The following is a 27,257-nucleotide window of genomic DNA, read 5'->3' as shown; positions in this document are numbered from 1 at the left end:
GTTTTAAAAAAACGTGAATAAACTGCCACCGGAAAACAGCGCAATTGGGCTGTGCCCAGATCAACAAACTCGTTCGTGTAAATAGTTTTCCTTTTCCGACGAGAATTATTTTCATTCGGTTGAATTTACTCGTTGAAATTCTTAATTTCATGATTTAAAAAAAAAAGAAATTGTAGGGAAGTTTGTTCATACAAAAATTAATTAATAGTAGAATAAATATGGTACAGCCATAGCCTATAGTCAAAGTTTATTTTTTGACACGGTAACGCAGCTTTGCATAAAACAAAAGCTAATTCTAGAAGCAAAGAAAATATATGTTCTACCGTGACTCGCGAGATTCGTCAATTTATAAATATTATGGAAAACTATTTGAGAGATACTGGCTAACAAAGTATACTATAAAGGAATTAAGTTTTAATGTAGTGAAATTAAAAATGTATCTCAAATAAAAGTGAAAGTGCTTAAAACGGAAAACAAACCAAAAACAGCATCTATCTACTAAAGGACTGTCAGAGATTATAAAAGTTGGAAGTACCCGTACATGTTGTCAATGTACAATATCAATAAGTATTTGCATTCTATTTTTACAAAGGAAAACGCTACTTATCTTACATGGTTTTACTCACAACTAGATTGCGGATTTTATGCATTTATACCAAAATTAAGTAGTTCCAATTTAAATTGATAGAATGCTTAAAAGCATTAAAAAATGTCAATGTTTTATTTTTAATCTATTAAGATTTTATTGAGGAAAGAAAAGACTCTGCTATCTTTCTTGCAATCGATGCAGACAATTTTTATTTTGCATAAAAATCCGCAGTCTAGTTATAACTTGTGCAGCTATCAATTACAATTTACCGATAACCAACTTTTCATGGTGTGAATTATAATACTGTATAAAGGATGAATCGTTTAACCTTCGTTTGTTTCACCGTAATTTTTCTTGTAAAATACAATTTGTATAAAAAGATGTTTCGAACGTTTTTTGGTATAAACAAGAGCATACACGGCAACAATTACTTTTTCTGATATTATCTTTTTTTATCAAAATATTAGGGTCAAAATTCAGTTTTTTTTTACCATAATATGCAACATTTAATTATGCCATTCGAAAGTTTGTTAAATATAGAATACAAAATTATTAAGGTGCGAGGAACCTTTAGTTGATGTTTAATGGAAGAAATGTCGAAGAACTTGTCCATTACAATCAGTGCAAGCATGTAGGCTATTAGGCAATGCGTCTGACACATGGTGTAAGTGTTTGATATTTTGTCAAGTGTCCTTCGTATTTTGATAAAAAATGGAAATTGCAAGGAATTAATTATTCGCGCGTATACTGTTCTTTTTAACAAACAACTTTTGTTCGAAACATTTCTGTATATAGGGTGTCCCAAAATTATGTTAATTCCGGAAAATGAGAGGTTCCTGAGGTTACTTGAAGTAACTTTTTCTTTAGCGAAAATACAATCCGCGATTTCGTTTACAAGTTATTAACGAAAAACACTGACCAATCAGAGACGATAATTTGACGCTGCCTTGCGCCCACCGAGCCAATGAGTGAAACTAGACTTCAACCGCTCGTTGGCTCGCCGCCTCGTGCTAACCGAGCTCATCTCTGATTGGTCAGTAGTTTTCGTTAACTGCCGTTCTTAGTTGAAACGTCTTATCTACTAATGCCACTTTTTAGGATATTTTTACATCGCGTGCCTTTTACCTTTTAAGCAAAGTTAGAATACTTTATATATTTCATAGAGTTCCAGATGCGATTCCATTTGCTTTCACTTATTTAAAAACGATTTTATTTATTCAAAGCTTCATTCTTTTGAATGGTCGGAACTGTTAGTTAAGACAATTCGATTAAGGATAGCAATATACAGGAAGTAGAAATTATTTTGCTTAACATAAATCGATACGGTTTTATGCAGTGTCGTACATCATTGTCGCATAGTCGCATAGATCAGTAATTGGAAACGAATGATAACGAGATCGCTTAATCCTTTTAGTGGGGGGAAAAAAAATGAAAAGCGACGAATTGGTATGTAACGTATGGTTTCGCGGTTTTCCTTTCCACAGGTAAAAATTCCTGATCCACCGGTGTACACGTAATGTCGCGTTTACTATAGAGACAGCTCATGCTTATCGGCTTTGTCCCATCGCGGAAGCCCTTTAGGGCTAAAGAGATATAAGAGATGAGGCAGCATAGTTCGCGACGCCGTCCTCGACCTAATTCTCGTGGCAACGAAAACTTAACTAGTCCAATATCGTGCACGGAACCATCTTCGCCCCTCGATCAGTCGAACGATATCTTACCGGGGTGCTCGAACGTCGAGAAACGGTTCCCCGAAGTTCCTGACGACGTCGCCAATCACGAGGACCACAGTGTTCATGAACGACGTACGAGATCCGAGAGGTATAAAGACCAACCTGGCTTCGTTTATTTTCCATTCGATCGGCAGCTTACGCCGACAGTCCGCGGAGAGTAGATACAGCGAACCCTTGGAGCCTCTTTCACACGTTAATAGAGTCGTGGAGTCGGTTATTGTGGTGAAAAATATCTTTTTCAATATAATAAAAGTACGTATATAATATAATAAAAATACGTATTCAGATACGTGTATTTTTCGGGTGTACCAGGAAAAGGGCGACTTTGTATCTTCAATAATTTCGGATATATACATACAAAGTGTCCCAAAATTATGTTATTTAGGTCATTTCAAGTAACTTCTTCCTTAGCGAAAATGCGATCCACGGCTTCGTTTACGAATTATTAACGATAAACACTAGCCAATGAGGGGCGAGCTCGACTGGCGCAAGGATATAAAAGCATACGAAGATGTCTAAGGTCCTGCAACCGTCTCGGGGTCGGGGTCGGGGTCGGGGTCGGTTGTAACATTTTACCCGCTTCCCATATTTTATTAATAACTTGAATATTCCTTAATGCACAACAAAACCATCGTAACTGAATAATTTCAGATAAATAGGCAAGAGGTTCGTACAATAATTGCCGTTTTAAATACGATAGTGTACGTGTAATCGTATTCTAAAATTAAAGTGTTACGACCGTCACCGGTCTTCCCTACATGTATTACTGTGTGAAAGAGGTCTCTTAACCCATTGCACTATAATAATGAGTCAGACTCGAGATAAAGATATCATGCATAACCAAATATGAATATTATCCAGTTCTTCGAAATCGAACCAAAATACGATTCTTTTGTTATCAAGATCTAGGAACGAAGGTAAATTGTGACACGCACTCCGCGTCGGTATTTATGTTGACACGTTCTATTATAAATGATCAAAAATTAAGTTAACGACTTTTCTCTTTGACTTTTTAATTTAATGCACGTCCTGCATTACTGTAATTTTTTTAGTATGAAGTTCGACATCCCTTGGCTCTTATTACTTCTGAAAGGTGACTTGACATACTTCCAATTAATTTTTTCAGCATAGAGAGCCTTATTTCATTCCATTCTTTCTTCAATGCTTCTATAAATTTCGATTTTGTGTATCTTTCAGTTATAGTTAAAATTATATAGTTAATATTGTATATAGTTAAAATTAAAGTTTATATAGTTAAAATTTAAAAAAATTCTTTTGCAACTCTTAAGGTGTGCTTCGGGTCGTTGTCTTGCCGAAAGACGAACAACCTATTTCTTTCAAATTTATGCATCGAAGAAAACAATTTCTCCTGTAATAATTCAACATACTTTGAGTCGGCCAGTCTCCCTTGGGTTAATTTTAATTTTAATATTATAATATTATCATATATATATATATGATAATATTATAATATTAAAATTAAAATTTATAATTAAAAAGTCAATTTCGTTCTGGGAAACAGTTATTTGGAGTGATGAATGTATATATTACGAATGCTGCGAAGCGTTTAAGATTTGCTCAGACATATTAAGCTAATAAAAAGCCAATTTCGTTCTGGGAAACAGTTATTTGGAGTGATGAATCAAAATTCGAAATGAAGTCAAGTAAAAGGAAGACAATATTATACATACATATATAGGGGAAAGTAGGAGATGCGTTTAAACCAACTCTTATGACTCCAACTGTGAAACATGGAGGTTGCTCCATTATGATATGGAGCTGTTTTAATAACGATCGAATTTTGGAAATTTAGCCATAACCCAAGGGAGACTGGCCGACTCAAAGTATGTTGAATTATTACAGGAGAAATTGTTTTCTTCGATGCATAAATTTGAAAGAAATAGGTTGTTCGTCTTTCGGCAAGACAACGACCCGAAGCACTAATGGTGAATGTTGAAAACATGTTGGAGATTTATATTTTCTTCTCCGTAATTCAGTCGCTATAAAACGCCACAAGGGTGACGTAACTTTTTCGCCTCTCTTTCTGAAAGGAATGACCAAGAATTTAAAATACACGGTACATTCTACATGAGAAAAGAAAATAATAGTAATAAAAAAATTACTTACTTATGTGATTCAAATCTTATTTATTGCAACAACTTAAACTATTATGACACTTTGAATTGCACAAGAGTCCCTTGCTTTTACAACAAAGGATTTGGCGGGAGAGAGCGAGTCACTTGTTTTTTGACTCTTCTGTTTTGGACCTCCACCAGAGCATATCTGTGATTGTCGACACACGCCGGAGAGGGTCCGAATGTACAACAATGTAATGAAATATTCGATCTTTCGCCGACGTATTTGGTATCTGTTGACATTCACCGGTGAAAGTCGACATTCTCCAATTTCGGTCATTCGCGGTAACATGTATATATATATGCCTTTTTGCGATATACGGCCATTCAAATTGTTGTCTTCCTCCTCCAGTTCCAGTTAAATTTTCTGGTTTCCCACTAATATTTATGTTTTGAAATATCATTCTTACACCTTTTCTTGAAATGCTGAAGTCCATAGCAAATTTTTTCAATAATTTCCTATTTGCTCGACGATTATATATTTGTACTCGTTCTGTTGCACTCAATTCTCTAACTTTTGGTATTTCGTAAGAAATTACCTACTATAATATAAAATATATACACAAACATACAAATAACAAACTATAAATTTAATATTCTAATTAAAAAATAAAATTTAATACATGTAAACTTACTTTCCGACGATAGAACAATTCAAGAATTACACTTTCAATTGAAAAGTTTAGAATAATATTAACAGTTCGGCTTCTCCTTCGATATTGATGCATTGTCGATGTGAGGGAAACAATAAACGGCAAACGCCAAATTTCAAACAAAAGGGAGATACGCGACAGACATATGTAAGAATGCCTAACAATCGAAGGTGTCAACATAAATGCCGACGCGAGTGTACGAGAAACTAAAATTATCTCGTTCTATCGAAGAAATGATTAAAGTCGAAGAAGCGCTAATCAACATAGCTGTGAAAGAAATCGTAGTGCAAGGGGTTAACCTGTAACCCTATCATCGTTTACCTCGTGCGAGAACTGGAGGACCTCCAAATATCTTCGTATTGTAACAATGATACGAGTTATGTTCATACTTCTGAAAGATTCAGGATTTCTTATATTTACGCTGGAATTCACCAATATAATTGGTTTACTTAATGCAAAGTGTCTCTGACATTGTATTTACGATAGAATTTGCATTGTTGTTAAAAATGTCGAATATGTTGACTTTTCAAAGCGAAAAGCTTTCTTTTTAAGTAAGAAACTATTTCGTTAAAACTATTATCTTGCTGCAGTAATGACACTGCGCTTAATTCTGATATAAACGTAAAGTTGCAATGTATACATATTTTCCAAGAAAAATGTTCTCTAAAATTTCGAGACGAACCTATTACGTATTCAAAAGATCGAAATTCATCGCGTGTTTTTCTTGTTGCTGTATTTACTTTAACGGTCATATTATAAATTCAGCTCGCTTTTAGTTTGTTTAAATCGAATTTCTGAGGTTTCATCGCATCAATTAGTGACAATTCTCGAGAAATTAACTCGACGATTTTCGCTGTATCTTGTCGGCAAACTAAAAATATAATTGGTATTTTGTGCGAGAGCAGGCGTTAAGCTGGACTTAAATTATTTGTTAATGTACGTAGTAATAACAAAATGTTAGTTTTAATTTACATATTGGATCCACTATGCGGTATCTATACCCTCCTAAAAATAAGAATAACAGTCTCATGGAAATGTCTGCTTAACATAATTGCGTAAGATGAAAAATACGAATGCACCTTGGACCATCTCGAATTGATAAAAGGCGTGGAACGGTCTCTGCATGTCCGCTCGAATTTATGCGCCGCGACCAATTCGAATATTTCACGGATCTTACGTAACATGTTAAGGTTAATGTTAGTCGATGGTATAGACGGCTTGAAAAAGTTTCGAGTGGCTGAACTGGCTGGTACAGTTCAAACGTAGAATGCATAATTCGCTAACAATTGACTCTAGGGCTGGTTTCAGTGACTGCGATCATTCCGGTTCGTTCCCTGGGAACTCAGCCGGCAGTTCGTCGAATAGCAGCCTGTCGACGAGAAGTCTGGACAGTCCAAGTACCAGCCTGGAGCAGGTACATCCAACCACCTCAGCGACGAACACATCGACCTCGTGGGACAGCGATGTTGACGTCGAGCCAGATCCGCCGGACTGGAGTCAGGGTGTCGCTGAGGATGTGCTCGCCAGACTCAGCAATGCCGAGAAAAAGCGACAGGAAGTCATTAATGGTTGGTCTCTCCCCTCGCTGCGATCTCCATACTTAATCCTTTAACCCTCGCAACACCGACGCACGGTGGGCTAATAAAATCAGCTAAATCGTTAAACGCGCAGAAAACTGTTCATTATGAAGTAGGCCATGTTATATTTTTGTTCGGATTGTAGAGACCAATTTTGATAACGATTTTTATGTACAATAATTTTATAAACATTTAAAAATAATTTATTATAAAAATACATTTTTTACATAAAAAAAATGATTGTCAGAATCGTATCTATTGTAATATTATAATGCGTTATACGATAACAATACAATTCATAATAAATTGGCCTTCAGTAATGTTGAGAATAGTAATTTCATCATAGAGATTTTTGAAGTGCGAGAAATTGAAGTTGAAGTTAAAGAAAATCATTCGGAATGTATAAATTTATTCTTCATTGAAACACTAAAATTGAAGATTGTTATTCGAGATATACATATCAATTCATCGTTGCCAACTCTACGAAAAAACAATTTACAATACGCAACGCACCTATATCTCAATATCTGACAAAACTTCTCGTCCGGAATCAGTTTCACTGTAGTCCGACCCATTTGCATCTTCGATCTCCGGGAAAAGCTAGTAAAATGTTTGCTGTTATAACTTTTGAATTGGCAAGTCATGGCGCAGATTTTTGTGTGAATAACATACAACTTGAAAATAACGAGAAATTAGGCATTTCTGAAAAGATATTTTTCGTAGGATTAAAATACGTATATGTTAATAATTGTTCCGTGAATTTATAGCCGAAGGAATTATTTTTATCGTTGTCTAATTAAGTTTCGACCAAATCGTTCTTTACAAAGTGATATAATTGAACGAAGATAATTCAGAAACAGAATTCTCTTTACCTTCTTCCCTAACAAAATTCTGAACAGTGTACTGTAATGCAATTCATAGATATACAAAATAGATCTACACACCTAAACAGATTAAAACACATGACATATTTTAAAAATAAAATTGTTAAAAGTGACACTTTTGATAACTGAATGTCAACTGTACAAACTGACCTATTGTTAAAACGTCACAAACATAGTGGATATATAGTAGGATGTGTCTGAGAACCATTCAAGTTCCAACCCTCGATTCGTCAATTTCCGTTTTGCTTCTTATGTTTTGCCACTTTTCACACTGAGAACAAGACTTACACAACGAAACATATAATTGCAGAAAACAGATTTTTTTTGTGCCACGAAAATATATTTCGGGTCCATTGTAACGTGATTCTATATCCTCGGTTTGATGGATATTAACTTGACTTTGCAATATTTACATATACATAAATTCCAAATGGAAAGTAAGTTAGGATATTTCTATTATTTAAACGACATCGATACGATTCAGATTACTACAAATATTTTTGTAGTTGATTCTTCTTACATGCTCCTCCAGTGAAAAATTTCAATTTGAGACTTTCAAAACACTGAACTGCAATAAAGAAGTAGTTTTTTCCTAGAAAGAAGCAAAAAATGTCGAAAATTATTACGATTTATGTAGCTGTTTTACCTTTTTAATCATTCCCAGAAATGTAAATAATTATCATGTCGGTATCGTCCTTAATGATAACGTAAACAGTAGGAAAACAGATAAAGAAATATGTAAAAAGTTAATGCTTTAAGAGTATGCTAACAATCTCACTCCATTCAATCAACCAATCATCTGGAATTATTATTTTGTAAAGGATGCGACATAAATATGAAGTAAAAGAAGCAACACTTGACGTGTAAGACTTTCTTTTAAGAAACATTTAGATAATTAAGAGACATGATACTCATGTAGCACTTTGTAGTAACAATTAAGGTACACATATAGATGTAATTATGTAGTACGGTTCTGCGTATAGAATATCAGTTTTAGCGAAGGGATTAAAAAAGTGTCATTAAAGTGCAAAGCAGAATGTTTCAGAATCGTCATATGTTACTATTGGGTTGGCAACTAAGTAATTGCCGATTTCAGTTATAGATGTCTCTCACTCCCATTTTTATGATATCCGTAAATGTTATATTATAAAATTATTATTATTATTATTATTATTATTATGTTATTTTTTATTATCCGTGAATGTTAGCAACTGGACAAATTGAATGCAGCGGTCAAGGAAAAACGACCAGAATTGGTCAATCGTAAAGGTGTCATTTCCACCAGGACAATGCTAGGCCGCACACGTCTTTGTCCACTCGGCAAAAATTGATGGATATTGATTGGGAATTGATGTTACACCCACCATATAGCCTTGATCTCGCGCCATCGGATTACCACTTATTTCGATCCCTGGACAACTCCCTTCGTGGTAAAACTTTTAATGATGATGACGCTGTAAAATCTCACTTAACTCAGTTTTCGGCCGAAAAGGATCAGACTTTCTACAAGCGTGGAATTTTCAAGTTGTCGGAGAGATGGCAAAAGGTCATCGAACAAAATGGAAAATACATTACAGATTAAACTTCATTCTAAGTGAAAAAAAATTTTTTATTTCATTGAACAAATCGGCAATTACTTAGTTGCCAACCCAATAGATTTTGATTTTCTGCATTTCCATCACGTAAATTTGTAAATGAAATAATTTCATACAGTTGTTAATTTTTTTTATAAGTTCGATCTCCGTAAGAATACAAATTCGGCTGTTCTGATTTCAGAATTATTCCACACCGAACGATCTCATGTGCGAGCGTTGAGGGTCCTGTCGCACGTCTTCCACAAGCCGCTCCTGGAATCCCTAGTACTTCCGTTAGACCAAATACAATTACTCTTTTCAAATTTAGACGAGATGGTGACGATCCACTCGCGGTTCAACCAAACAATGAAACGCAAAAAAAAGGAGAATCCGTGCGTGGGCGACGTGAGCGAGCTGTTGTTGGACATGTTCGAAGGCGAGAATGGGGAAGCATTCGAAAGAGCTGCATCGACTTATTGCGCGAAACAGCAAGTAGCCCTGGATGCGTTGCGCGATCGACGGCGTAAAGATCCGAAATTGAATGCTTTCCTGAACGAAATCGAAGCGAACCCCCTGTGTCGGAGGTTACAACTTAAGGATCACATTCTAACGGGAATGCTGCGACTGACCAAGTACCCGTTACTTTTCGAGAACCTGGCAAAGTATACACCGGAGAGTAACGAGAAGGAAAGGGCCGCGGTTTTGAGGAGTCTCGATCGGAGCAAGGAAATCCTTAGTCGCGTGAACCAAGCAGTTCGCGAGGCCGAAGATTATCAGAGGCTGGCAGAGATCCAGCGAACCATTGACAGATCAGCCTTCGATAAATTCGATCATCCGACCGTTCAGGAGTTCAAAAATCTAGACATCACGAAACGAAAGTTGATCTACGAAGGTCCGTTGCAATGGCGACGAACCGAGCAGAATCGAGCGAAACCCGTCGATTTGCATGTAGTACTGCTAGATGATACGATATTCCTGTTGCATCGGCAAGACGAAAAGTACCTGCTAAAGTTCATCAATACGAATCAAGCAAATTCGGTGTTGAGTCCTATCGTGAAGGTCTCCACCGTTCTCGTCAGGCACAACGCCGTGGACAAGAACTCGCTCTACCTTGTCAACACGTCGCAAAACGGGGCGCAGATCTACGATCTGGTCGCAGCCTCGCCTGCCGAACGGAAGTTATGGTGCAAACACATATCCGAGGCGGCTGAGGCGTACAAGGCTCGTGATAAGCAAGGTAGAAGACCTACTCCACCCACTCCACTGCCAGAGGAACCAGGACCTACAATCGAGGACTCAACCTCGACCGAACATGACAATATTCCTGACAAAACGGATCAGGAGCAGGAACAAGAAGCCGAGTCCAGAGATTCCGTGCAGAATATTAGTGTGGAACACGAAGAAGAAAAACCTAGTGCATCTGCAGCGACTGCTGAACCTTCAACGACTGAACAAACGAAGCAACAACAACCCCAGCAGCAACTTCCGTCTGAATCTTCTACCACGGGTTTGTTCAAATGTTTATTTTCTAACTACTGTTTAATGTAAGATTTCATCAATAAACCGAAATTATGAATCATATTTTCTTTCTATAAAGCTTTGTTTTCGAGAAAATTGAGTCTGCATTTCGCTTCGACACGCAAACCACTGAGTGGTTGTTTCAGATAATATGCTTATTTGTAATTTACCATATCTCCTGACTGCAAACATAAACAACACATAAGCACTTAAATCATAAAACCTTTTAATCGAGTTTTCTTCAAGAACAGAACACTCTGTTAAACGTGTAATTCACCATTTTTTATTTCGAAATGTTATCTGATACGTATTTATAATATCGTTACCGCTGTTCCCTTTGTTTGAAAAAAAAGGTATTTACTTTTAAGTAATATCGTCTAGTATTTATTGCGTTCAAGATATACAATGTGTGTCAGCTATATCCGAAAGTGAAAATATTCCAAAGATATTGATAATACAGAGAAATGTTTCAGACAAAAGTTGCATGGTATTAATATTGACATACGATATTGATGCTATATGCCATAATATGGGATCAGAAAAGTATTTTTTATGGATTCATATCAGTAACTGTGATAATTGGAATGTTAAAGAATGACACACTGCTTGTTAGTTGGCAATTGATGAATGAAACGGTTCGGCGATGGATGAAACGGTTATCCAGTGGGTAATGCTAAGCTGGCAGCACATTAACTTTAAGAGATCATATCTCCGAAGCGAAGTATCCTTTCCATTAAAAAATATGATTTTGACCTTTGTACGCTTATTCAAAAACATCACAAAAACAGACGAACATCAACATCATATAACACTATTAATACAATGCAATTTTTGTTTGAAATATTTTTCTGTACTATCAAATTTTTTTTTTTAATACTTTCATGTTCAGATACAATTCGCACATGCTGGATAAGCAAGTAAAAAGATTTTTAAAAGTTGGCTTTCTTATGTTATAATTATTACTATAATGCTTCTTTTCTACACAGATTTCACTAAGTAATCATTGAAATGATTAGTTGTATAACCTGTTCTATGAATGTTTATATAGATCTAATAAATACATTTATTAAACTTTAATTAAACATAAATTAAAAATTGTTTCTTATTTAGGTATGGGAGAACCATTAAGAATGGTTACTTGTACCCAAGTTTCATTAATCGACCCATTGGAAGTACACGTAGAAGTGCCACCTGTACATGTTGCAGAACCGGTACTTACATCCATAGGTATATTGTTTATATATTTATTATAAGAATTCCTGTATCATCATGCAACATCTTGAATTATAATGTTTATAATGATAAACGATCGTACCGTAGTCTGTATCCATATTTATTTACTTACAGAGTGTCTCAGGAGAAAAGATGATATAATTAAGCAAGCTTTGATAGAAAAACAATTGTTAGTAGCAGATATCTTGAATATACCAAAAGAAGACTTCGAGCATGTGGCAGACATGGCATCTGAACCTTCGAGCATAGAAAAAGAACCTGCTGAACTTATACTCGCTGCTATTAGTCAAGGTATTTTATAAGTGAAGAATAAAATATTGCAATTTTCTTATGTGTAGATTTTGCATTAAAGTGTAATTCTTTTACATTCTTTTAGCAAACCAATTAGTAGGCCTTCTAAACTCTGCTTTGAACGTAAGTGAAACGGAAACCGTTCTTGCATCGCGTGGAACGTCAGTGCTATCAATACCACCAAGCTGTGAAGCGACTGGTTGTCCATCACCGAGAATGTATCATCACCCTCAACAACCTGCCGTATCAGTTGCCAGCTTACAACCAGTGTGCCATTCTCTAACATCCCAATTATCGCAGTTACTGGTATGAATTTGTAAAATATACTTCTTCGATCCCATATTAGGGTATACACATTATACCTTTATTTTTATTTCAACTATATATACATATACAGGGTGAGGCACTTAAAACAGGCCACCTGAATAAGTTGCTTGCTTTTACAAAAGCCTTTAACAGATCCTTTTGAGAAAAATACAATGACCTACAAATGGAGATCATTCAAGGTTACACAAAGTCAACACTAATGGAGAATAAATTATTTCAAATCACTTTTATATTGAAGTACAGGGTCATCATTTCGAATATTTGTTGTAGCAGTAAGTACGCCAATATATGTACATATAAATTAGTAAGATACGACAGTTGACCTTGTGTAATCTTAAATGCCCTTCATTTATAGATCATTGTATTGGTCTCGAAAAGCTCTATCAAAAAATATAAATAAAATACATTCATATCATTCCATTTTAAAAAACAAGTTTAACCTTCTTATCTGCTCTATATTAGGTGCATGTATATATTTTTATACTTGAAATGTGTAACTCCAAATTTAGCTTCTTTCATCATACCACACCTTAACCCCTCAACACTGGGGCTATACACATATAGAAAACTTTTAATAATATATTTACATGATAATAACGTTACTTTAATATTATAAAATTGATGTCATAATGTTAATGTTATTAAGTTTATAATAATATTTTTGTATTAATGTATATTAAAAGATATAGGTCCATATTTCGTACGGTCCCTGTCGTTCATGAGTTAATTGGTTTTAACCTTTGTCTTGTAATCATCTTCTGTTTTGTGCAGTAATATTTTTTGGCACACTATCACAAATCTCTTAACATTTCGACGCTTGTTTTAAGATAAAGTTTGATTAAAAAGGAAACCAATAGCAACCTCAATAAAATATTCAAATTAGATTAATTTTTGTTACTAATATAAACCAATGAAGAAATTATATTTTCTTAATATTTGGAAAGATTTTTAGAAATGTATATATACCGTATAATAATATATATATATATATATATATATATATATATATATATATATATAATATATATAATATATAGTATACCGTTACATTACGTAATGTATACTATGGAACAAAAAAATATACTACAGTTACTCAGACTGAAAGTACATAAAAATAGTTACACTGTTTACAAAATCAAAATTTTATATAATAAATTTTTTATAAATTATATCAGATTATACACATTTGTTTCTACATTACAGGAAATTATAAAAGGTAGAGAAGAGGAACGAGAAAGATTGAGGAAAGAATTGCGTAGAAGCAGAGAACGTCTTCATGCTCTTGACGCAGACATACAGCGTCGTGAATTTTCAGAAACCTGCACTATATCGAATCAGACACAAACGGAGCCCGGTCAGTTTTTTTTACATTCTTTTCAAATGATTTGAAATATAGGTTAATATTTGTTGGATCTTGCATACATGAAGAAACTGGTACAGATAATAATAGTACACTCATTTTATTTTTATTACAGGTGACGTATGGAACAAAGACAACAGTATTGACGATAACCCACGAGATGTAAGAAACTAAATTTACTTTATTATTAGCGTATTTATGATATTTACTTATATTTTTATAGTATATATTTATTTAGACGAAGCTTCTTATTGTGATAATAAACAAGAAAAAAGTTTGAGGGGGCAACTATTAAACATATAAGTCTTAAGCTTTGCACATTCATTAACACACGGATAACGGATCAGCAGGTGTTCGATCGGACATTAACTTTTACTTGTATAGAATTGTGCTTCTTTCTTTTAAGTGATATTCATTTTCATTTTTACAAACTATAATAATCATGATAATTATAATGATAATAAATATAAATAAATATTATTTAATATGACTCTGTACGAAGCAATATGACTCTGTACAAAACATTTGAAATTTCGATTGTATACTTCGTAACGTTCATTGTATGTGAATGTGGTATCAGAAATGTTGCAGAATTTTCAAACATCAATTTTTTTAGTTATACGGCAGTTCTAATTTTTGAATTGCAAATTCAAAATTTTCTTCAAAGACATTATAAATACTGCCAAGGATACATTTCTCCTAGGGTAAGATTTCCATCCTAGCATCTAAGCATCGTCATTCGAGTGTTAATATGTGTTTTTAATGTGTATGCAGAATTTTGTTCTTCAGTAAAATATTGATCGAATTCAAGGTTACATCATATTTGCATGAGCGTTTAAAACATATTGATCTGTATAACTGAAAATACCTAAAATCCGGAAAAAAATTATTATAAAGACATTGTAATAGAAAATGAAAACAATGATGATAAGGAATAAAAATATGAAAAAGTTAAATATCTTAAAACAAAATATCAAGTATAAAATTAATATTAGTAGATAATAGTATTAGTACAATTTTTTTTTTTTTTGATAAATTCATGGACGGCATTTATTTCGTCCATAACTGTTAATTGTTTTCAATCGTTTTAAAAAAGGTTTTGCAAGCAATTAATAGATGTTCAGTTCGCTAAACTTTATTTTCAAGTTATTAATTATATTTATTAATATTAAATTATTGTAAATATATATTTTTTAGCCCAAGATTGATACGTTTTGAAAAGTATATATAATTCTTTTTCTTCAGGTAAAAGCATTATCAAAATTTGAAAAAAATAGAAATTACACTAATTTACAATAGATTTAAATATGATACGTCTCAGCATAATACATAACTTTACTTTGATATTAGTAGTTTTTCTTGCACCTTTTTGTTTGTCGCAAATTTAATTGTTTTTTTAATCTTTGCTAACAGGAATTTGTAGACGCACATGACGAAACTGAAACAAATGAAGAATTGGAACATGCAGAACACGAAACTGAAACAGAAGTAATGGGAGACAGTGTCGGTTGATAACAATATCAACATATATTAAATAATGTCGACCTGGTGCATTTCACGAGCAAGATCGTTCCCAAATGCTCATACTGGAAGTAATCAAAATCATGTAAAAAAAACAATGACAAATGGCGAGTAGCTGTTTATGGAATATAATAATATTATATACATATTTACAGAATCATGGGTCAATGATTAATCATGCCTTTGCCAAAGATTTTATGTAACTGGATTTACATGATGTAACGTATTGCGCATCGTGTCACGTCAATAATTAAAAATTATACATAAATTGTAGACAAAAAATAATATAGAGTTGCGAATATTATAAAACCATATAAACGAGGGGTATCTCTTTTTTAGAGAGTTGGGGGGTATCTTCAATAGGTTATCGAAACTACTGAAGACTAGATCCTTGAATTAGCAATTTCGATGAGGACCGTCTTACTTTCTAAGGAGAGATCTTCTCGTAATCCATTATCCTGGAATTGATACAGCTATACTGTTCCAACGATACCGAACTGTTGTATAGAGTTGTTACACTATGTCTCAAAAGACATCGATTTCTAGAACGTATTGTTTTATATACAGCAGCAATTTAAATACTGAAAATTGTTTTTTGGAATGCTGTTATTAAGATGTGATCAACACTGTCAAAGTCATTTTGAAACAATTTCATATGAAACTATTTACATGAAATATGTTGTATGCGTTTAGAACGATTTAGTTTTTGATCTAAGAAGAAACACACCTTTTGTGATTTCCTATAGTATATCATATAATGGAAACCAACTGTGTTGTTACCATGACGAATCAGTAATTGTAAAACGTACATACTATTGCATTTATGCAAAGAAATATAATTGGAAATTGCGTTGACACTTGACGAGTGTAAAATAAATAAATGATAAATAAAAGAAGAACGCAAAGTACATTATACTTTAATGCTACAAACATTAAGCTATACTACTTTTTTGTAAATGTGTATGTGTTTTGCATGGACACTGTAAAATAACTTTAACGCAGTATTATTACGTAATGCGATTTTAATGCGGTTATCTTACCACACGTTCTTGTATTCGATAACCAAATGTTCAGGATGCTAAATCCAGGGAGATGGTACCGATCGCTTTACGGAATTTAAACAGAATATAGAATCCATTAATCCTTTTCATATTTCAAAATCGAATACAAAGTAGGAAATTCGAAAACAGTAAAATTAACAAAATTAGGAGTATTTCTAATGGTCTATTTTATTTAACTTATTTATTAATATTATTAATGATATTGTTATACAATTAATTACTGTTTATAAGCATTATCTCTACCGTTCATGTTAACATTAGTATTAACACAACTACAGATATATAGTTAAATACAGTGAAGGATTATTTAAAAGGTGGTGAATACAAAATGTTTAAGTTTTGTACTTCCAAATATATTAAAAATAATTCAATTTTCTACGTATTTATTAATTAGTCAAGAATTCGATAGAAATACAAAAGAAATTGATTTTTAAAAGAAGGAATAATATTCTCTTAATATTAAGACTGTCTCCATTTTGTAAGCTTATTTAACCACATTAATACACTGTAATATTACATTCTACCTTAATACAGTGTATTAAGTATTTCTATTGTTATTTTTCTAATATTGATTACTTTTGCTGTTGTATAAAATTTCAGTACGAACGTAAAAAGCAATACTAACATTTGTTTTATGTAATAATATTTGTCTCTTGGTGCTACATTTGCCTAAATGAACTATGACAAGTTCCTTTCCTGATTATAAAGCAATATATAAACAGGTGGAAAAGTAAAAAAAGAAAGGAAAACTTATACACTACATAAAAAATCCTGAACATAATTGGTAAATGTAATATTATATTGAATACAAAAGTAAAAACAATTATAGTCGACATAAGATATTCTTCAGAAATAATGTTTATAAGAAATCAAATATTTACAATCGTATGTACGAGTAAAGTACTATAACAAATATTTTATAGCAGTTTAATTAATAACAACGCTGTTTCGTTAAATACACCACTGAGAAAACACAGTTGGGATTAAAAAAATGTTCTACTTTCTGTGACAAAGGACTGATCGTGCAAAAAAGACTTACCTGTTTACATAAAATCTTTGCTACTTTTAAACACTAATAATTCCCTAATGATAAAATACGAATTATTATAAATACATTACTATGTACATGTAAAAAATATTTAATAACATTATTAGTTGATATTATTAATTATTATTATTATTATTATTATTATCATTATACTGCATTAAAATACTTATTAAATTGTAAATTACCCTGCAATTTTTTAAATATTCTTTTGAAGTATACCTCCATGAATAGATCGTAATATTCTTAGCTTTCCTGCAAAAAAATTACATAGTTAGCTTCTTCGTAAACATATCAATTATTTGTAAATACATTAAAGTGCAAGAATTATAAATTATTTAATGTGTTAAGATAATATTTATCTCTTAAAAATGCCGTGATATTCAATGTCATATAAAATGTATTAAAAATTACTAAAAACCAAAAGAAATTGCGATAAGTATTATTTAAATAATATCAGATTTTCTATGAAATCATGCGAAACTAAGTTATGTCAGAACTATTGCTGGTTGTAACATTTCTGAATAATATTCAATTTGATCACAGATGAGGTATAAGGTACAAAAGTAGATCCAACATTCAACAACACATAATTTACACGCTCTTAGGCGTAGCACCCTATGGTCCATTACTGATTCCGTGTTGCGTGTCTCGTTTAATGTGACCATTTACCTGGAACATAGGGAGTCCTTCGCGCCCGCAAGTTCCCCAAAATTTTCCCTCAACAAACCTCCCATTGTAGACCACTCGGGGGATGCGTTGGACGTCCCTACGTCACAAGCAAATTGTTACACTGGTCGCACTCGACATTATTCATATTTCGCTGGAAACCAATATTTACAATATTATATAGACGAGAATGGATACATACTCTGACCAATGAGATGAGGACGAGAGAGTACATTTTGTCATTTTCGTCTAGGTCTTAAAGGAACTAAACAGTTATGAAAAACAAATTTTGAAAAAATCGATCTTTTTGTTTTGTTTTAAATAATAGTTTGAAGTCTTATAAATAAGATAAAAAAGATTTCAACCTATATAGAACAACTTATTTTTTAGTATAAATGACGTGACCCCAATCGTATATTTACTACACTGATAAGTAGTGTTTCTATTTGCCGGCATCATAGAAGGATCCTCGCATCGACGATCCCCCGAAAACGTCTCCAGTGATGAGTCCTACTTCTGCCCACTTCTAGGCCACCGCTCGATCCATTAACGAGGATCAATATAGACATTTTCTTTGCTGTGATTGGTTGACGATTGATAAGACAGTGATGCCCTTACAGTCAAACAAAAAGAGGAAAAACGAGTGAACGAGAGCATGAAATGTGAAACAAGTCATACCGACGAACGATATAACTTGTCTCTTTCTATAGTGCTTGTGGACTTATTATCTTCGCGCATCCATTCGGTTGGCGCGTCATCAGAGGCACGCGGCGCGAAATTTAATTTGTAAAGAAGTTTCAAATAATAAAATCGGTTACCTCATCGGATTCTCGAATATTCCGTCCCGGCGAAGGATTGGATATGTTGAGAAATAAAATGTTTTACCGAAGAAACGAAAAGTGGCAGCTATTAGATATTTAGATGTTAATATTAATTAATATTAATTTATTATTAACATTAATATTAAATTAGTTCAATATTAATGCGTAACGTGTATGTCATACTGAATCATTCAGACACAGTTTAGTTTTCAAATAACTGTCACTCAAAAATTAGCAATACTATTGAAATGCAAAAACTAGAACTCTTAATATCTCATTTAATTGTTAATTTCATTCCTTACAACAATATCACTTTTTCGATAATAAATGTTAGACACTTTAAGTCACTGTGACAATGGAAAGTTAATAATTATTTTATTACAAGTAAAATTTGTGTCCAATTAGCTCTTTTACTTTCGAGATTTATAAATGTGTGTTTTAATTTAAATAAATCTTGATACGAAAAGAAAAAAAGGAAATTAAAGATAGGCATTCCTTAATGGTCCGAAGGTATCGCTGACTTCTCCACTTTGTGGCCAGATATTTTAGAAAGACTATCTTTATACCTTAAGATAACGATACGACCTGAGGTCGTCTACCACACTTGTTCCCTAAATTTCTAAGCATGTGTCAATAAATACGTCCTATCGGATAACTGTACGACTTTGAGCTGCCAACCATCTTCTGGAGTTTGCCCGTTGTCGGGACTACATCTTGAGTGGCTACGCTAAACCCGTAAACCTATCATAAACTAAATGAAAGTCGAGTCTCTATATATACATTTTAACAGTAAACATACCGAGCCGGTCAAAATGACCAACTCCTGCACACTGTGCGGTAATGTTATTTCAAGTCTGCGCACCACTTTGATCTCACGGCGATGGTCCTCGATTGAATATGTATGTAATCATTTATCCTCATTCCTGTATTAGAATCTGTCATTTTTGTGCACTCTGGTGCAATTCCTGCTACGCTGCGCAACAATATTTCATGACATTTGACACTTATCTCCACCATCTACACTGCAATTTCATGTCGCATTCCTTGGATGGTAGCACATCGCTATGACTGCTAGAACATTATTAGCTCAGCTCCAAACAGCCAATGTTAAATGCCCTTGTAATCACCGCCACTCCCAACGTCTTCGATAATACATTTTATTTTCCATTGTGGGAAATGAGGCTGTTAAATTAAATACTTTATATGCTTAATTATATAACGCATCCACAAACCGCATTGTTCTTAACACGAATACGCAATCAAGAGTTACAAGGTTATATTATCTTAAGCATTTCAGGAATAAGTATAGAAAGAGGTAATTTTAGAGGTAATTTTTGTATATTTAGACATTTGTTAAATCAAACCAATATCCGCTCAACTTTTTAACATTTTACATTTTCTCACGGCAGATTTCACGCCAATGCAATGATAACCCTAGCCAAATCCTGTGCAATTTGTCAAAACATTTTCAGGGAATATATTTAACTTAAAGTACATTGAACATCTTTCGCAAATACACTGGACGATGTGACCTAGCATCCTAAGATGCAATAAATTTTGTTCATTTGAAAGTTCAAGTTCCTTTACAAATAGAATTTCACGACGCGTGCCTCAAATGGCGCGCCAGTTGAACGGATGTAGGGCCTGTGTTACGACCATGTACCCAGGTGACGCTACGTGCCGCCTCAAGTTAGCTAGTGAGTTCCCCTCTATAGAAGCGACTTGCCGGGTGCCCGTTGGAAACCACGAAGCACCACTCTCTCTTATGCCAAGCATCATCGTGAATAAACGTGTTGTTGAGTACTAGTCGTGTTTGATATACCCGCTGTATGTGTGGCAGAGTAGACTGCATCGTCCAATAACACTGTCCGACACGATTTTGGAGTTCCTATAGCCACTATGAAATTCTTGTAGAGCTTCACTCCCTGAACAAGAATCCGAAAACCGAATTGCTCCATCGCCCTCAGTTTTTTAAATAAACGAACTTTTGTAAAAACCCAAAATTTTCGACAAAAATGAGGTATTGCATGAAAAGTACAAACGTTAGAAAGTTCTAATTGGTGTTAAAAGATAGGGGAGAGTTTCTCGAATATAGTAGCATGCAATTTATTAATTGTTTTTGGTCCTAAATAGCAATAAATTAATGTCAGAGTTTAAAAAAGTGTCGATGTGAGCAGTTTCAGCGCAATATTTTTGTATTTTTACGAAAAGTTTTTTGTTCAGCACGAAAACTCTACCCAGGATCGGGTTCAGTAGTTAAAAATACTTAGTGCTATTTAAAAAAGTTAAGGTGACCTTAGTTTCTTATTGAATAAAAAAATTTTTCTCAATTTTTATTAATGCCCTTTATTCCCATCAAAGTACTGAATAACTTTTATTCGAAACATTTTTTTGTCAGATTGGCTTAAATGCCTCAAAAATAGTGGCGACCGTTACGGTGAACGCCCTGTATTTATAATATCTATAAAAGGAAAAAGAATTAGAGTTTACACACTCTCTCTCTCTCTCTCTCTCTCTCTCTCTCTCTCTCTCTCTTCCACAATAGCAGTATCACGTAAAATTGTCTATATTACAGGCATTTTTACATTTCGGCTCGTATTGTGGCTGTTCTCGAGCATTAGTCTGGCTTCTTTACCACGCCTTGACGCCTACCACTTGGGCCCGAGTTTAGATTTTTTTTGGGGCTAAAATGATGGGATTTAAAGCGCTCAGAAAGAAGAGGTATTCATTAAAATCGTTTAGCGCCAATCGAGTTCGTCTCTCATTGGTCATGAACAAAATTGCAAGACAGAGTTCTCAGGCGCCTGACCGTTCTTGAAATTTCCACTCAAGGCCAGTGTGTCTAATGGTGTCAAGGATTCTGCTCGGAATTTGCTCCAAGCGACAGGTGGGAGACCCCACAAATGGAATTGGCGGATTCCAATGGATTATCAATGGAAATACATTGGCATCATCCAATCCCATTTGTGATGAGTAATTCTTCCATTCCTATTTCCCTGGAAGAAAGTCGTAAAGCGGTCAGGATGCTGGGAGAAGGAACGAAAATCGGGACTGTCGGCAAATTTAAAAGCCAGCAGCACAATTTTGTTTTTAAATTCAGTTTAAAAATGTTAAAATAAAAAAAAAGTTATTGTATCATGTGTTGTCATTCTGACTGTCGAATCTTAGCATAGGGGTAGGAATGGCGCGTATAAGCGTAGCACATGAATAATGTAAGCAGATCTCTAACAGGGACAATTAGGGAGAATTTACTGTATATGTACGTACCAAATATTTACGGAGAAGTTCTTTGTGTTTTTTTGGTCGAACGGTTTTTGCAACGTCTTCAGACGTTTTTTTTTTAAATAGCTCTTACGTGGCGTTATTGATGTAACATTAGAAGTAGGTCTTTTATTTTATTTCAACAACCCAAGCAGTTTCGAAAATTAATCATTTGGATCCACTGGTTTTTCACTGTCAACAAATAGACTGTTTTAGCGGTTTCTTCCGGTACAGTCATTTAAAGATGATTATATTTTAGATTACCATGTTTATTCCAACGTTTCATAACTTGCGAAGAAGTACTGCGTAGGTCAAGATGATCATAATATTATATTTATTGATGTCGATGGATGCTGACAAGCAAGATAGAGAGAGTATATGAAGATAACAATATACCTAACAAATTAGAACATAAGAATGATTTAGAAGAAAGTAAGTTGGAAGCTTCGAAAAACACATTCCTTTTGGAATGAATCCAGAAAAGAAAATCAAGGACAACAGGAAGAAGATATAATACAGCATATACCAGTATGTGAAGAGAGGTTGAGGAGTGGTTATTTTTTAATTTAATTAAATTAATTTAATTTTTATTTTTATTTTCTTTTAAAGAGATTGAGAATTGCCTAAAGAATGGAGTAGAAATTAATACTCTAAATACAAGAGGCAAAACAATTTTAAATATTGCATGTGAGAAAAATTATGAGTATTAATTAGATTTCTTTCTGTATTAGGTTGTAAGACAGGATTAGATTTAGCAGATGGTAGCAATAATTAACAGAACTAACACCCAACAGCAAATACAGCAACCAATTGATGCTATTGATAAAAAGTTAGTCGAATTGCTAAGTTTAATTATATTCATTGTAAACAACTTTTTAATTAAGCCAGTTCTTAACAAAAAATTAGGAGAAATAAACGAAATAAACAAATATAATAAAACATGACAACAATTTTGAATATCCTATTGATGTTAATAATTTTCTAACGTCAAGTAAACAAGTGCTTCTTCTAAAAACAGAGAATATATTGTTAAGCATTTTAAGTATTTATGAAAGCTTGATAATTTAAAACAGTCATTTTTCAAAATTGAATTCTTATATAGAAAAGGGACACAAAATCAATAACCTACTCTGTTCGGGCCGAATTGCGACTGCGGGTGATGGCCCCTGAGCCATCACGTAGCCCCGCGGGCCGCAGACCGGCCTGAACTTCGCCACCGGTACGCTCCCTTGCGATTGCGACAGCAGCGGCGTTGCCCGAAATGTTCAGACAACTATCCGTTGTTCCGGTGCGCTGCGTACAAGGGTATGCCCCCTAGATTGCGTAGGGAATTTGTGAGGGGGCACGGTTGCTGCTTCAACTGCCTCCGACAGAGCCACGCCGGGACTTCATGCTCCTTCGCATCGCGCTGCTCGGTTTGCAATGGTCCGCACCATACCCTGCCAAACCGGAGAAAATCGCCGTCGAACACGTGCAGGATAATGCGACGAACATCTCCGCGTCGTCCGCGGTTCACAACTGCGTCACGTGCTAGAGTGGGAACAGGCCCATACTGCTCACGACCACTCTAGTGTAGGTCACACGCGACGAGGGGGAGGGGCGGTGAGGGCTTTGTTGGACCAGGAATCGGAGACGACCATCGTCCAGGCCCTCCGCATGCCCAGACAGACCGCAGCTATCACCGTGACGGGCGCGAGAACGACCCTATGGCGCTTTTCGCGTTCGTGCTGATGCCTACGCGCCCAAGACGACCGTCAACGTTCGGAATTACCCGCACCTGCAGGATATCGTCATGGCGGACCTTGATCCGACCCGGAACCTCCCAATCGATATTTTAATCGGGGCCGATCGGTACGGCGGTCTGATCGCCGCGGAACAATGGGAGAATCTATTGTACAGAAAACCGTATTTGGTTGGGTCGTCTCGGGCCTCACATCGGCTCCCGGGGGCAATCGCGAGTCCACCGCGACATCCCTGCACTGTCGCGCGCGGGAGGGCTCCCGACGAGTTGAGATGCGAGGAGTATTTCGTGAGCACCGTTGCACGGCAGGCGGATGGGCGGTATATAGGGTGTTCCACAATTATTTTAACAGCCGAAAATGAGAGGTAGCTGAGGTCATTTGAAGTAACTTCTTCCTTCGCAAAAATGCAATCTGCGGCTTTGTTTACGAGTTATTAACGAAAAACACTGGCCAATGAGAGGTGACGGTGCGAGAGAGAGAGAGAGAGAGAGAGTCCGCGAGAGAGTCCGCAGTGATATTTTTAAGAAAAACGCTGCTCACCTCTACTTTAGAACGTCTGAAGAATATTTACTAATTTTTCGGACTCGAAATAATATGTTTAGGGTGAGTTGGTGGATGAGTTTCTTACTGATAATATTTTTCATATTTCTCTAATAAACAAATCCTTTACGTCCCTTAACGCCATTATTTATTATTAAATCAGCTTTGCAAATCATTCGTTAATCTTCACTGTACACCTTGCATAAAAATTTCATATGATTGTAACATACGGAGAATCTTCTCACGCGTATTTTTTATATTCCTTCCTGAAGGCATACGCCAGGCTGGCGCCAGCCAGCCGGGGGTGGATTTGTATATCGTGAGTCGAGTACCTCCGAGGGAGTACGACGACGAACGTTCTGGAACCGGACCACGTAGCAACACCCCCACTACCATTTTTCCACAAAAATCTTAGTATATAAAGGACTCAAACGCGACCGGGAATTGGGCTAGTTTCGTGACATTCGTCGACACGCAAACGTTAGCGAGATTGAGTTCAATTCTCTTTCGACCAAATCTACGAAGTAACAACCTAGAATCAGAAGCCCCCGCCGGTTCAGTGCGAAAAACTGAAAACGCGTTTAGAGTCCGCGAACGCACACTCACACTTGTTAAACTCAACGCGCAATAAATTAGTTTCTACCAGTTCTCTTTGGTTTCTACTTCAATCATTTCCATCTCCTGCTTCGAACCAGTAGTAGGTAAAAACCCACCAAGGTATACCTCAACCGCTCGAGGTATATCTTTATTTCTTTTTAACAAAGTTACGAGGCACCCTAACACCAATTTCTCCAAACACCTTGCCCTAACCCCTTTGAAGGTAGCCACCCGTGTCGAAATAAACATCGGCTGGTCTACGCACCTCATCCTAACTTTCCTTGAAGGTAGCCACCCGTGTCGAAATAAACATCGGCTGGTCTACGCACCTCATCCAAAAAATTCCAATTGCATGCAACCTCCGGCCACCCAAACTGCCTGGCCCTCGGCTCGTAACATGGTACACACGAGGTGTCATGCACACCAGAAAATTAAAACGGCTGTCACGGTTAAACTACATATTATTTCGGGTCCGAAAAATTAGTAAATATTCTTCAGACGTTCTAAAGTAAAGGTTAACAGCGTTTTTCTTAAAAATGTCACTGTTATGTAGTAAAAAGAATCCGGAAAGTTCTCGCTTCGTGACTTGTTCAATAACACGGCTCGAGACCGTCCCGACCTTCTGTCAAAGCCTCGTGCTGAGGACTCTCTTGTGGACTCTCTCTCTCTCTCTCTCTCTCTCGCACCGTCACCTCTCATTGGCCAGTGTTTTTCGTTAATAACTCGTAAACAAAGCCGCAGGTTGCATTTTCGCAAAGGAAAAAGTTACTTCAAATGACTTCAGCTACCCCTCATTTTCGGCTCTTAAAATAATTGTGGAACACCCTGTATAGTTCGGCTACCCCTGAGTACCGAGCTACTCCTCGCTCTTGGTTCATCGCGGAACCGAGCCCTGGCCGTGCTCCGAGGATTCTAGCGACGCGTCAGGGGCGACAGTCGGTTGGAGGTCGTGTACCGAGTGTTCTTGGAGGAACACGTGCATCTTGATCATATGGAGGAGACGCCTTCGGGGCCGAGTGAATTGAAGGTTTTCCTCCGGTACCACCTGCTGGTGAAGCGGAACGCGGACGGCACGTCCACGTTGTCTACCGACGGGCTGTCGCTCAACGATCTTCTACTGCCGGGACCGAAATTACAGCGAAACATCTTCTCGGTGCCCCTTCGCTGGCGAGTCCCGTGTTTCGTGGTCAAGGTAGACATCGAGATGTTTCTGCAGATCCGTGTACACGAAGAGGACGTCCTACAGCGCGTCTCACAGCAGCTAGCGGAGGACGAGAGAAACGACTTCCCTCGTGCACGAGCCATCTTGAAGACCAATTTTTACGTGGATAACGCTCTCTTCAGTGCCGACGGAGTGGAGGAAACCGGAAACTGCCGGGACGAGCTTGAACAACTCCTACGAAGAGGAGGTTTCAGACTCGGGAAGTGGGCAGCCAGCATCCCTCTGGTACTTGGTACTTAACAATTGGCGGCGGTGGGTCTCTCGGGAAAGGCCCAGCCTAATCACCCTGTGCTGGGCACATTGGAGCCCCGACTCCGACTCCTTCAGGTTCACCGTCGCTCCGGACTCCACTGCGGTGGTCACGAAGAGAACGGTATTGTCAACAATCGTGCAGCTGTATGGCTCGCTGGGCTGGGCAGCTCCGGCTGTAGTCAAGGCCAAGATATTACTTATTGTCTATTCTTAGGAGCATTAGGGCCGTAGCCAGCTCTGACTGGACGAAGCGGATCTCGCTTATGCCGGTCGATGTTAAATCAGCGGTGAACAGTTGCAAGGGGACCGAGACAAGGATCAATCGGCGCCTTCTCTATGCGGTCATTAGGCCGTGTATCCTACTCTAACTATATTTATGGCTTTGGCCCTACTTCTGTCCGACCACGGTGGCGGGTGCTCGGCACCGCACACCACCGCTGCATTCGACGGCAAATTGCCGTATTTATTCATCCTCTTTTTGCCACACGACAGCAATTGTGCAGCTTGCTAAGCCGGCTGATGACAATTAAGTTTTGGCTTCATGAATCCTGTTTAAAGGCTGACTGCAAGACCCGATGCAGCCAGTCCGTGTCACTGAAGCAACACCTCTCGACAAGCCTGAGGGCCGCGGCGGCGAGTGTCAAGCACCTCG

At 36.1% G+C, this 27,257-nt stretch overlaps 1 protein-coding gene and 1 long non-coding RNA gene across 5 annotated transcripts in view; one reads left to right on the top strand and one right to left on the bottom strand.

Moving 5' to 3' along the window:
- The window catches only part of RhoGEF2 (Rho guanine nucleotide exchange factor 2), a 120,329-nt gene extending 102,633 nt beyond the window's left edge, over positions 1–17,696 (top strand). For 3 of the 4 annotated variants that reach the window (XM_076527238.1, XM_076527235.1, XM_076527237.1), the window contains 8 exons: positions 6,407–6,678; positions 9,348–10,652; positions 11,774–11,890; positions 12,011–12,187; positions 12,273–12,493; positions 13,718–13,868; positions 13,990–14,036; positions 15,288–17,696. In XM_076527238.1, coding sequence (XP_076383353.1) covers positions 6,407–6,678; positions 9,348–10,652; positions 11,774–11,890; positions 12,011–12,187; positions 12,273–12,493; positions 13,718–13,868; positions 13,990–14,036; positions 15,288–15,386 — 2,389 coding nt within the window. In that variant the 3' untranslated portion in view covers positions 15,387–17,696. The remainder of the gene's footprint in view (positions 1–6,406; positions 6,679–9,347; positions 10,653–11,773; positions 11,891–12,010; positions 12,188–12,272; positions 12,494–13,717; positions 13,869–13,989; positions 14,037–15,287) is intronic. The other variant, XM_076527236.1, reaches the window with a different exon arrangement.
- On the bottom strand, positions 17,276–20,449 carry LOC143260733 (uncharacterized). The gene is made up of 2 exons (XR_013035029.1): positions 18,174–20,449; positions 17,276–17,756 (listed from the first exon to the last, which is right to left on the bottom strand). It is a non-coding gene; the product is annotated as an uncharacterized LOC143260733 (long non-coding RNA).
- Between the last annotated feature and the right edge of the window lie 6,808 nt (positions 20,450–27,257).

The sequence above is a fragment of the Megalopta genalis genome, chromosome 17, assembly GCF_051020955.1.
Source record: "Megalopta genalis isolate 19385.01 chromosome 17, iyMegGena1_principal, whole genome shotgun sequence".
Taxonomy (NCBI): domain Eukaryota; kingdom Metazoa; phylum Arthropoda; class Insecta; order Hymenoptera; family Halictidae; genus Megalopta; species Megalopta genalis.
Note: the sequence above shows the minus strand (reverse complement) of the source record. Positions and strands in the feature narration are given on the sequence as shown.